This window comes from Bubalus kerabau, chromosome 14 (assembly GCF_029407905.1).
Source record: "Bubalus kerabau isolate K-KA32 ecotype Philippines breed swamp buffalo chromosome 14, PCC_UOA_SB_1v2, whole genome shotgun sequence".
NCBI classification, from domain to species: domain Eukaryota; kingdom Metazoa; phylum Chordata; class Mammalia; order Artiodactyla; family Bovidae; genus Bubalus; species Bubalus kerabau.
The window spans coordinates 28,906,328-28,920,593 of NC_073637.1; the positions used below are offsets into that span (position 1 = coordinate 28,906,328).

At 41.0% G+C, this 14,266-nt stretch overlaps 1 protein-coding gene across 1 annotated transcript in view; it reads left to right on the plus strand.

Annotated features, from left to right (window-relative positions):
- CLVS1 (clavesin 1) overlaps positions 1–14,266 on the plus strand; it is a 193,525-nt gene that overhangs the window by 31,195 nt on the left and 148,064 nt on the right. The window contains exon 2 of the mRNA XM_055546085.1: positions 11,527–12,154. Coding sequence (XP_055402060.1) covers positions 11,700–12,154 — 455 coding nt within the window. The 5' untranslated portion in view covers positions 11,527–11,699. The remainder of the gene's footprint in view (positions 1–11,526; positions 12,155–14,266) is intronic.

A 14,266-nucleotide genomic window follows, 5' to 3' on the forward strand; every position in this document is an offset into this window, starting at 1 on the left:
GAACAGGACACCATCTTTTGTCAAGCATGTTCACTTCATCTGAGTCCCAGTCTGTTCTATTGCTGCTCCGGCATCTATTGTGGGTAGAAGTTCAGGACGCAAAGAGTCGAACCCAACTGAACAACTTTCACTTTCACTTCTCAGCATCTCTACTCTGATAGAACTCATTCCAATTGACTTTTATTCTTTCTTAAGAGCAAGACCAAATGGGACAGATGACTGTGTGCTGAGTTGCTATTTTAAAGGGAGCCAAGGGAGTCTATATAAGGAATGTTTATGTGGCAAGGGTAAGCCCTGGGGTACGACTGAGCTAAAGGTGATAGAATGTTGACCATAAGCCAGAGGCTAAATTCTAGCCATACTACACTTTCAGATGATTAAAGGTCTCCCCTTTGTCCTTCCAGATGACTTGCCTGCCCCTGGTACAGATAGCTCTTTTCTGCAAGTTGGTGAATGTTTGATAGAGAGTCAATGGACTGGTGTCCAATTTATTACTCACAGGGCTTGTGTTCCTTTGCCATTACTTATGCAGGCAAGTCCTACAAGCATTAATGTGTGTGTTAGTCTCTCAGTCATGTCCAATTCTTTGTGACCCTGTGAACTGTAGTCTGCCAGGCTCCTCTGTCTGTGGAATTCTCCAAGCAAGAATACTGGAGTGGGTTGCCATTCCCTTCTCCAGGGGATCTTCCCAACTCAGGGATAGAACCGAGGTCTCCTGCATTGCAGGCAGATTCTTTACCATCTGAGCCACTAGGGAAACCTAATAGTCAATCTGAAATTCATCATTTGAAAATAGGACTCCTTCTTGGTCAGCACCATCGAATGTTGTAATCAACCAACCTCTGAGATTTAAATATAGGCTCTGTTGGCAGTAAGGAAGCATATTATCTTTCAGGAAAGATTTCAAATAGAATTGTACTTGAAAAAAAGATTTTTGCTCACTGTGACTTTTGATTTTGGTTTTGATCTATCAGCCAGATCTATTTTTATGTCATTCAGTGTAAAAATTCCTTTCAGCATTCCTAGGGGGAAATGCATGTTCCATGAAAAAAGCAGAAGTGAGAATTTAGAAAGGTGAAGAGCCGTAAGTGTTCACCTAATTCAATACACACTAAAAATTCTGAAACATATCTTTCACATTTATTGATGGCTGAGGTAGTTAATTAGACTCTCAAGTGAAAAGTTTTATCACTGAAGTTCATTCTTCATCTTTTTCTTAGAAAAGAAACTCATGAAACAAATATACGTATAGTTTCTAACTTTACATTTGTATTAATTTAAAGCTATGTGTACTTAAAATTGTTCTTTGTATTACCTAGAACATCCAGAAGCAATAGATATTTGATGTTTTGTTCATTATTATTGATGTTCTTATATTTCAAATAATATTTAGAATTTATAGATTTCATCTTTCTGGTCATGACAACAACATACTGTTTCTTCCCAAATTTGGCCAATTGTGGTCAAATTCCCAAATTCTTCCCAATTTGGCCACAGCCCTTAATCACTCTTCCTGAGGATTGATGGGGTGTAGGTCTGTGCCTATTGTGCGAATGAACCCGAGAGCATTAGTACCCAGGCTGGTATAGAAAAAGCACCTTTTCTGAGTCAGGGTTGGACAGTGAACAGAACATGATCTTCAAATCAGGAAGACTTGGGTGAGTCTTTGTTCTTCCATCTATACTTACTCTATCTAAATCTCAGATTTATCATTTTATCTGATGAGTAATAATCCAGGTCTAAAGGTTGGTGTGGAGATTAGACCACATAATATCAAAGTCCAAGGTATGTAACAAATAGTCAACAAATGTTTGTTTTTTCCCTCAGTTTTAACACTAGCTCATTATCTGACTTAATGCCTGGTGTTAGGTGTTCTAAGCTCAGTATCTTTTTATTTTCTTGGACACGCTAAAAGTGTGGTATCAACAAGAATATTACAATAAATGTAAACCAGAACTTCTCAGTTTCAAAGCACTTTTACCTACATCATTTCACATGGTTCTCAGAATCTCCTAGGGAATTATCTTTATTCCACCTATTGCGGGATCATTGTAATGATGGAAAAAGATAAGTGATGTAAAATGCTTTGAAATAATACTTATGCATATGTACATATTTGTAGATAAGCATGGTTATCATTATTCTGACTGTTTCCACTATATTTAATGTATGTTTCTAAAGATAATGAAATAAGTGAGAATAATAGATTATAAAGTAACTGAAATAGATTTTATTTGAATTATACTTTCTGAAATGATTTTCCACCTAGATTCCTTGGTGCATAAAGACTACGGTATGTGTTTATAAGTGTGTTTATGGGCAAATACACTTTCTTAAACTGAATTCTATATGAGGAAATATACAGATATATATTTTTTTCTAATGGAAATTTGAGATGCAGTATAAATCTGGAATCTATGGATGCCATGATTTAAAATATCATCATATGGAGACTCTTCTTTTCTCCTCTTCATAAAAAAATACCACTATCTGAATTTCTAGCTTGTTAGAAAAAGCATGGATTAGAAATGGAAGTAAACTCCTACCATGGGCTCCTCAGAGACTGTACTGAGCTACTCTTCATGTATCTGGAACAATCTCTAAACAAAAGAATCATTTAGGACCAAGCCAGAAGTGGAAGAGAGGTTTCTGAGGCTCACAGGAACCCACCAAAAGTGTCCCTTTGGGGTTATCAAGCACATTTCAATACCTGGGCCATGCTTGGGACTCTACTAGGAATGCCAAAGTATCAGTCTATCAGACAGAGTGTCAAGGCTTCTGACTTGTCATTCCCAGTGTTAAGCCCTAGGAACATACATAAAGAAAGCAAAAATCAATGATGGCTTGAAAAGTCACAGATGGCTAAATTTTAAATAGTCCATCTGCCAATGAAATATGAGGACAAGATGGTAACCCCACATTTGTAAAGTCGGATGCTAGGCTACCTAAAACTGTCTATTAACCCCTTAGGCACATTTAAGCTTATAGAAGAGTAAGGCTGGAAGGAATTTCAGGAAAGGAGAGCAAGGTCCTGAGAGTGACGGTAACTAGCTGAAGGTGACATAGGTCTTAAGTAGTAAATATTAGAACCTCTCTGCTATATATAAGGATAGAAGAGCACCATAGTAAGGAATATGGGACTTTAGAAATATAAGCTTAAACCCAGTTCTGCTTCTTGGTAACTGTGTAACTCTGGGAAGGTCATTTACCATCTTCTGTGCCTATCTCCTCATCTGAAAAATGGGGACAATAATATACTCATCTCATAGAATTGAGCTAGTAAATCCCCAGGTGGCACTAGTGGTAAAGAACATACCTGCCAATGCAGGAGACATGAGACGTGGGTTCTGTGGATCCTTGTGTTGGGACGATCCCCGCACAGGAGGAAGAAACACAACCCACCCCAGTATTCTTGCCTGGAGAATTGCATGGACAGAGGAGCCTGATGGGCTACAGTCCATGGGGTGGCAAAGAGTTGGACACAACAGAAGCGACTTAGCACACAGCACAAGAATTAAATAATACACCATGCAAAAAATTAGAGTATGCAAGTGTCTGGGACATAACAAACAGTGATAATAAATACCAAATTAAAGCAATTCTTATTATACCACCAGGACAGAAACCACTCTGACTTCTTCAGGTGATATCAAGTCCAATGTATTCTTTATAGTTGTTTGACCAATTCAGAAACATTGAATTGAGAACCAAATCCTTCGTGTGAACAAAAAATATCACAATTAAAAATGCTATATCTGAAGAACATTCTTGTATAGCACAGTATTTTTAGTGCCTTAAATATTATTGATGGAAATTATTATCTAAGTAGAAGTCTATTCAGATTTCTGAACTGAAGAATTTGACTTTAATGGAAAATGTCTATTTCATCCTAAGCATGAAAACTGGTGACCCTGGCTTGGGCACTCTCTCCAGCAACTCTCACTGTATGCTGAGCACAGAATAAAGATATAGAGTGGAGCAAATTTATTTCAGAAATTATAGATTGGAGGCATAACTATGTGTGGATGTGGGCCGTGAAAAATGCAGCTTCAACTCTCCACCTGAACCTATTGTAATTTATCTTGGAAACGTTGTTGAGTTCCCTGAACTGTAAGGTAAGGAAGTTGCTCCCAGCAGCTTTAAATATTCTGTCAGGGACCAGCCTTTGCTGTGCCTTGTACTCTGAGCACATTGTGCCAAGGTTGGAACCCTGAACCTCACCCAGAATACTTCAAAGAGGCAAAGATCTGAAGCACAATGTGCCTAGGCTAACTTCTTCTAGGAACAAATTACTTTGTGTATAAGGAGGGAAATGAAGGCAGCTGCAACACCTTTAAGGAAAACATTCCTAGAGGTACCGAAACAGAAGGGGAAGCCACTTACTCACTCAGTGAACCAACATTGTGACTACTTTATGCATTTGTTCTATATGGATGTATACATACGGCGCCTACTTAGTGCAGGCACTGTCCCAGACACTGAGGCTAGGGAGTGAACACAATGTAGAGTCTCTGCGCATGGCACAAACCCTCTGTGATTCAGAGACTGTGCTGGGGAAACACAAATGAGTAAGATCAGGTAATTAGGGAGATACTGAGTGAGGAGTTCGGAGTAAGGAGGGAGAAGGGAAACTGGTGATAAAGTGCATTTTGGTAAGGGTGAGGGGATACACATGACCTCTGAAGGTGAGAGAGAGTTCCTGGGTGGTGACTCCTTCAGTGATGACTCCTTAAGGGTAAGAGGAGTCAGTCAGTGGTTGTTCTAGATAGAGGGAGCATCTTTTTCCAAGGCCCAAGGGCTAGAGAAGAGACCACAAGTGTCTTGGTGTGGCAGCATGGATGGATGGTGAATCTGGGGACACAGATGGGGGCCAGAGTCTCGGAAACTAGGTCCACGTCACAGGGTTTTATATTTCATCCTAGAACAACTGGAAGCTATTGACTGATGTTGATCAAGGAGTGACATGGGGGGCTGGGATGAATTGGGAGATTGAGATTGACATATGTACACTATCGATACTATGTATAAAATAGATAACTCATGAGAACCTATTATACAGCCCAGGGAACCCTACTCAGTGCTCTGAAGTGACCTAAATGAGAAGGAAATCCAAAAAAAGGGGGATATGTGAATACATAGAGCTGATTGACTTTGCTATACAGTGGAAAAGTAACACAACTTTGTAAAGCAGCTATACTTCAGTAAAAATTAATTTTAAAAAAGGAGTCACATGAGAAGATTTCAATTTTAATACAAAGAATGGATAAGGGAAAGTCAAGGTTGGCAGCAAGGATACCATCAAGAGGATATTGCAGGACTAAACAGATGAGTGGTGATGTGGTCTAAACAAAGACCATGAAAATGGATGGAAAGATGGGAAGATGTGAGAAATATTATGGAAGTGATTGCCTGAATGTGGGCAGTAAGAGAGGGGATGGAATAATAGTTGACGCCCAGGCTTCCAGCGTGGGAAATGACACAGATGATGTCAGTCAGTAAGAGGGGGAGGTGGAAGAGCAGATTCAGGATGAGGAACTATGATGAATTCAGTTTTGAACATATTGAGTGTGTGGGGCCTAGGGGACATCTAGGTGGGGGTGTTCAGTAAGCAGCTGGATATATAAGTACACCTGAACATCAGGAGAGAGCTATGGACTGAAGTCACCCACATGTAGCTGGTTAAATCATGGCTGGACCCTGCAAAATAATACATAGAAGTGGTGAGCACATAAGAAGATGGAGCAGGAATGAACAGAGGTTGGGAGAAAAATAGGGTACATGGAATTACAGAAAAGAGTGGGAAAATAGTTTTAAGAAGTCATCAACATCAAATGCTAATGGGGTCACCCATACATAAATGGGTGCTGCAATTTGCCCACTGGCAGTAGCGACAGAAAGGCCATGCACTAGTAGAGGGATCATCTGGGTTTGCTTGGCACTGTCCCCAGTTCTGCTTGTTGTCCCTGTATTATTGTTATTAGCGCCTCCTGGTGTCTAAATTTGGAAGTAAACTATATGATCATCTCAGCCACTGGTTGGTGCGAGTCAAGATAGATTGCCGTGGGTATGCTGCATGCTTAGTCTCTCAGTCATGTCCAACTCTGTGCAACTCCATGGACTGTAGCCTGCCAGGATCTCTGTCCATGGGGATTTTCCAGGAAAGAATACTGTAGTGGGTTGCCATTTCCTCCTCCAGGGGATCTTCCCAAACCAGGAATCAAACCCAGGTCTCCCGCATTGCAGGTGGATCCTTTACCGTCTGAGCCACCAAGGAAGCACACAGTGGGTATCGAGGTGAATTTGAAGAAGTGAAGTTGCTCAGTTGTGTCCAACTCTTTGTGACCCCATGGACTGTAGCCTACCAGGCTCCTCCATCCATGGGATTTTCCAGGCAAGAATATTGGAGTGGGTTGCCATTTTCTTCTCCAGGAGACCTTCCTGACCCAGGGATTGAACCTGGGTCTCAAGCATTGTAGCCAGATACTTTACCATCTGAGCCACCAGGGAAGTCCAGGGAAGAATTTGAAGAGGGAGACATCAGACAAGGGAACTTTTCGAAAGAGTGTGGTGAGGTTGTTAAAGAGGGAATTTTAACATCAGATGGACGTTGAACTAGATGGATTTTAAACATTCTTCCAATCCTGGGACTAGTTCATAGAGCACTATATTCCTTTACTATCTTCAGTTTTGGAATCAGTGAGAATAAAGACGTTGTTATACTTATTTTCTCACTTTCATAGCTAAATGTTACTTTTTACAAATTACTTTGCAAAGCCAACGTTTTATAAATAAAACTTTTACTATTCTACATTCATTCTTGAAAATGAATACTAATTACCTGAACCCATTTTCATCTATCACAAAGGCAATATAAAGCAGAAATGTGTGAAGTGATTATCTCCCTATAGAAATTACAGCTAGTCCTAAATTAAGTTGAAAGAATCATTTTATCTTTAAAATTATTTTGTATGATAAAGTGTTAATAATTATGTTGTAAGTAAATGTTCTGCCTATTATTGCAAATACTGTTTGATCTAGGAAAGCTGGGGAAAAAAATACATGCCTCCAAGTTTTTTTAAACCTAATGTCTTCTGATTTTTTGTACTTTTAGGTTGGACCAAACTGATGTCTGAGAGAGCTTAAACATTTAAAATGAGAAAAATGCAAATAATGTGAGCATTTGTCTGTATACCATTTAGATAGAAAAACCCGAGGGGCTTAAAACAATCATTAAGTATGCTAATCTCTAGTTGCATCCATGTTGCTACCAACAGCATTAATTTCATTCTTTCTTATCAGTTCAGTTCAGTTGCTCAGTCGTGTCTGACTCTTTGCGACCCCATGGATTGCAGCATGCCAGGCCTCCCTGTCCATCACCAACTCCCAGAGCCTACTCAAACTCATATCCATCGCATCGGTGATGCCATCCAACCATCTCATCCTCTGTCATCCCCTTATCCTCCCACCTTCAATTTTTCCCAGCATCGGGGTCTTTTCAAATGAGTCAGTTCTTCGCATAAGGTGGCCAAAGTATTGGAGTTTCAGCTTTAGCATCAGTCCTTCCAATGAATATTCAGGACTGATTTCCTTTAGGATTGACTTGTTGGATCTTCTTGCTGTCCAAGGGACTCTCAAGAGTCTTCTCCAACACCACAGTTCAAAAGCATCAATTCTTTGGCGTGCAGCTTTCTTTATAGTCCAACTCTCACATCTATATATGACTACTGGAAAAACCATAGCTTTGACTAGACGGACTTTTGTTGCCAAAGTAATGTCTCTGCTTTTTAATATGGTGTCTAGGTTGGTCATAGCTTTTCTTCCAAGGAGCAAGCTTCTTTTAATTTCACGGCTGCAGTCACCATCTGCAGTGATTTTGGAGCCCCAAAAAATAAGGTCTCTCACTGTTTCCATTGTTTCCCCATCTATTTCCCATGAAGTGATGGGATTGGATGCCATGATCTTAGTTTTCTGAATGTTGAGTTTTAAGCCAACTTTTTCACTCTCCTCTTTCACTTTCATCAAGAGGCTCTTTAGTTCCTCTTCACTTTCTGCCATAAGAGTGGTGTCATCTGCATATCTGAGGTTATTGACATTTCTCCCAGCAATCTTGATTCCAGCTTGTGCTTCATCCAACCTGGCATTTCACATGAGGTACTCTGCATATAAGTTAAATAAGCAGGGTGACAATATACAGCCTTGACGTAATCCTTTCCCAGTTTGGAACCAGTTTGCTGTTCCATGTCCAGTTCTAACTGTTGCTTCTTGACCTGCATGCAGATTTCTTAACAGGCAGGTCAGGTGATCTGGTATCCCTTCTCTTTAAGAATTTTCCACAGTTAGTTGTGATACACACAGTCAAATTGGGCGCCACTTGCCGGGGTCCAGCCCCGGTGGATCCAGGGAAATTCGAAGGAGAGACGGGGTTGGCGAATACACTGGCTTTAATTAGATATTAATTAGAGATATAAAGAGTAATAGAATGAGGATAGCTCAGCAGGAAAATTCAGTGGAGAAAAGAGGCTGAGTAGCTTGGTTTATGCGGGAAACCAATAAAACTTCAAGACAAGAAGCTTGCACCACTTACGTAGGCCACAGGTGTCCTTCCATTCTCCCGAAGGAGAGGAGACACTGAGGCCTCCCCGGTCGGATCTTAGAAGCCCAGGCAAAATTAGTAAGCTTGGGGGGCTCCGCGCTCCAGATGGAAACTCAGCCAGAGTTTGAGAGAGAGAACGACATGGGGAGACCAGTCTTTAGAGGAACTGATCCCATTTTTTATTTTTCCAGGGTCTGTTTTTATACTCTGAGATGTTATACAAAAGTCACGCAGGGTCAGCAGTCCTGACTTTTATTAAAGTCAGGTGCTTCATACAGATGTATACAGAGGTCTTAGGGGTGTTACATCATCTTCTGGCCAGGGGGCCTGCTGACCATTTATGACCCTCTCCTTGTGACAGCGGTCAGTCAACCAGAACACTTATTTCTCCAGGGGTGATTATTCTTAAAACAGATGCCACCTTCCGAAGGTACCAGATAAAGTTACATTCCTATAGGATGAGGGTGTAGTGGGTTTAATTAAGGAAAGAATTTGCTTAGCCTAAGGTCTAATGTGATTAATGTCAAAGGTTAATACTTATTTCTTCTATATATTCATTAATGTGTATAAGGGCAGGGGATGTGGAGACTTAGCAGTAAACATTGGCTCAACAAATGAAAAACCCTTCACCAATACGATTTCTAATCAGCCCACTATACTTATGCTAATAGTTTACTAACTTCTCTAAAGAACCTGTTTTTAGAAGGTTTAAAGCATCTCGTGCCTCTCACGGTTGGGAGGCTGTGAGCAATCACATGTGGCCGGAGAAGCCTGTCAGGCAGGCTAGAGAACCTTCAGAAGAGTTTGTAGGTTGAAACACTCCTATCACGCCCAGGAATTATTATTAACTGGAGCTCTAAGTTAACTCCTTCTCCGAAAGAGGCGGTGGGGGACAGCCCCCTGTAAAGTCAGAGGTGTAGGTGAGAGCACAAAGTAGTAAAGTAGGCAGACTCTGGTTTTGGGGGTAGATGCTCGAGAATTTCCAGGGGGACTCCCGAGGCTCGATCCCGCCTTTGCGTATGTCGAGCCTCCTTCCTCATGACCTTTGCCATGGGTGGAGGTCCTCACACTGGCTCCCAGCAGTCAAAGGCTTTGGTGTAGTCAATAAAGCAAAAGTAGATGTTTTTCTGGAACTCTCTTGCTTTTTCGATGATCCAGCAGATGTTGGCAAATTGATCTCTGGTTCTTCTGACTTTTTGAAATCCAGCTTGAACATCTGGAAGTTCACGGTTCTTTTTTATGACTGAGTAGTATTCAGTTTTGTGTATGTACCACATCTTTTTTCCATTCATTGGTCAATGGTGTATATGTACCATGTCTTCTTTATCAATTCATTTGTCAATGGGCATTTAGATTGTTTCCATGTCATGGCTACTGTGAAAAGTGCTGCTGTGAACATGTATCTTTTTGAATTATAGTTTTGTCTGGTTATATGCCTAGGATTGGAATTGCAGGTCAGAAAGGGAAAGACAAATACCATATGATATCTCTTAGATGTGGAATCTAAAATATGACGCAAATGAACCTATCTGTGAGATAGAAATAGAATCACACATAGAGAGCAGACTGGTGGTTGCCAAGGGAGAGGAGGGTGGGAGAGGGCTGGATTGGGAGTTTGGGATTAGCAGATGCAAACTGGCATATATAGAATGGAAAAAATAAAAAAAACAAGGTCCTACTGCATAGCACAGGATACTATATTCAATATCCTGTGATAAACCATAATGGAAAAGAATATGAAAAAGAATAACTGAGTCACTTTGCTGTATAACAGTAATTAACAAAGCATTGCAATTCAACTATTCTTCAATAAAAAATAAATTAAAAATAAAGACATTTCACCAAGGGAAAAATGAAACAAAGAACTTAATCATTATCATAAGTAAAGTAATATCTTAGGATAATAGAAAAGTTATACCAAAAAATGACCTTGACGTCTGTATGGATATTGGGCAAGGAAAGAAGACAACTAAGAGTTCCAAGACCTTTTGTCCTCAGCAGAAGAGTGAAACTGCTGGGAAATGTCCTCACAGGAGCCTCTCTCTCTTTGCTGTTGAATTTGATTATCGAAGGTCAAGCTTCCAGCCATAAGCCTGTCCTTCTCTCCCTGCTCCAGTTCATTTAGTTCAGTTTGAGTAATTAGGTACCATGGGGTTACAATAGGGTGACTTTTAAAAGCCCCTTTTCACTGTTAAGCTGCAAATGGCTGCCTTTAAAAAAGGGGGTATTTCTGTGAAAGAAACTGAGAAAAGAAGCTAATGGAGGCCCTAATGTCTCTGATTGAATGCCTGTGAACGGCCCCATAAAACAGGCTGCAACAGAGGAGAATTTTTCTCTTTTCTTGGGTAACTCATTAAAAAAGCAAGCTGTCTGACTGTAGACTGTTAATTAGTTGGTATCATTAAAAACTTCCTAAACGAATTGCAAAGACTTGCATATTACACACTGAAAAGTGAAGGCGAAAGTCACTCAGTTGTGTCTGACTCTGCAACTTGTGGTTTATACAGTCCATGGAATTCTCCAGGCCAGGATACTGGAGTGGTACCCTTTCCCTTCTCCCAACACAGGCATCAAACCCAGGTCTCCCACATTGCAGGAGGGTTCTTTACCAGCTGAGCCATAAGGGAAGCCCAAGAATACTTGGTGTGGGTAGCCTATCCCTTTTCCAGCAGATCTTCCTGACCCAGGAATCAAACCGGGATTTCTTGCACTGCGGGCAGATTCTTTACCAACTGAACTATCAGGGAAGCCCATTACATACTGAAGGTGTGAATAACGAAATTATACCAAAGATCCTATTTTAAATAATATATACCCTTTATTCTTCTAATCATCTCTACAGCATAATATACTGCTTTTCTGAGTTCCAGGTCATTTGCCCAGACCTTCTTTCTATCATCTATTTATCTCTCTTGTGTGTATTTGTTTTGCAGTAAGCAATGGCCTTGGTTTGGCTTCTCTTCTGGCTGGCCACCACCACATAGAATCTGAATGTCCAACCATTTTCCGGGAACAGAAAGAAGAGCCTCTGCTTGTCTATTTCAGTGGCAGCTTGGTGGTAAAAAGACTGTTGAATGGGCCACGATTTCAGCAGACCATCAAGTGAATGGGACCAGTCTCTTTTTTTCCCAAACATCAGAAATTAAGCACTTTGAAAGGAGATTCGGCCAAGATGACCCATTTACAGGCTGGACTCAGCCCAGAGACTATAGAGAAAGCACGCCTGGAACTGAATGAAAACCCAGATGTTTTACACCAGGATATCCAGCAAGTCAGAGACATGATCATCACCAGGCCTGACATCGGATTCTTACGCACAGATGATGCCTTCATCCTGAGGTTTCTCCGAGCCAGGAAGTTTCACCAAGCAGATGCCTTCAGACTCCTGGCCCAGTACTTCCAGTACCGCCAGCTAAACCTGGACATGTTCAAAAACTTCAAGGCTGATGATCCTGGCATTAAGAGGGCTCTCATCGATGGGTTCCCTGGAGTGTTGGAAAGCCGTGATCACTACGGCAGGAAGATTCTTCTGCTGTTCGCAGCCAATTGGGATCAGAGTAGGTAAATGTAGATAGTGTCTTTATTTGGTTCCTCTGTTTCATAAGCATTGTCACTGCATGTTTGGGGCTACAAGCCTTTATGGATAATGGGCTCTTATTTAAACATATATATTCTCTACATCCAGGCTTCTTAGATGGCGCCAGTGGTAAAGAACCTGCCTGCTGATACAGGAAACATTAACATATGTGGGTTCGATCCATGGGTCAGAAAGATCCTCTGGAAGAGAGCATGGCAACCCATTCCAGTATTCTTGCCTGGAGAATCCCACAGACAGCAGAGCCTGTCGGGCTACAGTCCATAGAGTCGTACAGAGTCAGGCATGACTGAAGCTACTTAGCACACACGCATGCACTCTTTATCTTCATCCACGAAAAAAATTTCAAGGCCACGGGTCTTTCACTGACATCAGAAGGTGATTCCAGATCCACAGCAATGTTTTGGAACACAAGTTAGAATTGTAGAGACCTCAGAAGTTATTCTATTCAACAAAGGGGGTCATATATTTTCATAAAACTGGAATCTGGTCTTTTAGAAGATCCATATAGTCTGTCTTTCATGTTCTCATCTGTAACAACAACAAAAGTGGATTCAGTAGATGGTTTTAAATCAAGTATTTTCAACACATGAAATAATTCTTTGGATCCTGTCTAAGAGTTTAATATCTGACATTTTTTCTGAATGCCAGACCTTTCCACCCAAATGCCTTTCAGCATTTCTCCTGAAAGTCCCATAAAGAACTACAAACTCAACACATCCCAAACTGAGTGCATCATCTTTCCTGCTCTTCCATCCATCCAGTCTCTTGAGCCAGAAATCTGAGCGTCTCCCTGGACGGCTCCCTGCCATTGCTCCTCACATTTCATTAATTGCTGAGTCCTGCTCCTTTCTTTTTAAAACCGGCTCTTGTTTCTCTTGGCTCCCATGGCTACTGCCCTAGTGTAAGTTCTCGTTTCTCACGTTCATCACTCAGACAGCCTTCTGACAGGCTCCATGCCTCTGGTCCAGTCTCTTCTGAGCCATTTTAGTCTTTATAATCGTCAGAGTAACCCTCCCAAAATTCCACTATGTCACTCCTCTCATTAAAATTCTTCAATGACCTGCAAGTCTTCAAAGTAAAATAAAGCCCTTTACAATTCATCTTCTTCACCTCCTGCTCTGCTTCACCCTCTGCTCTTTTTCATGGTCTCCGGTCCAGCTGGTTGGAAGTATAAGCTTTGCCTTATATACTAATAATTGTATTATTAGTATTAGTGACCTCCTCTGGACTCACTCCACCAGAGACCTAAAGGAGGGATCAACATTTCGTATGCCAAGTCCAATCAACTTGGCCATAACCTGCCCACTGTCTCATACCTATCTCTAGTGTTCTTCGGGAAGGTAGTCTTCACAACGTCCATCCCAACCCTATTTCAGTGAGGTGTCTTCTTCTGCTCACGTATTTCCACTCAAGTATTTACAACAGCAGTGTAAGAACCACTGTTATTATAGCTGATATTTTGAACACATATAATCTCATTTAATCCACCCAAGAACTTTTCATGATGGTATTCCTATGATCCCAATTTTACATTTGATGATGCAGGGTTTTGCAAAGTTAAGCAACTCATTCAGTGTCACACACTAGTGAGATACAGAATGGGGGTTGACTTGAGAGCAAGTTCTATCTTGGCTTTATTATAATTACAGGCCTACGTGTGTGTTCTTTCTTACTCCTCCTCCCAAGACTGCAGTTTCCTTGAGGGCAACAGACTGCACCTTTTTCATGTTTATCTCTTGGGCACATAGTCCAATAGGCAATAAATGTTGAATTAGAAAGAATGTATGGATTAATCTCCAAAACTTCTCCTGTGACTTGAGCTCTCACAGGGGTATCATACTGAAATTATGGTACTTGGGGAAACACAGGTTTAACTTTCAAAATATACCAAAGAGTCCCTCATCCAAATATAATTAAAAGAAATTTCTAGGGTGCTGTTTAGTGCCTCATATGACTAGGCCTCACCCTAAAGATAATGATTAGCGTAGGACACCTTAGCAACCCCACTGACTGTTTTCTGGTTGAAAAATTGGAATAGGGCAATCTGGGTGGTGAAGGACAGGGAAACCTGGCAT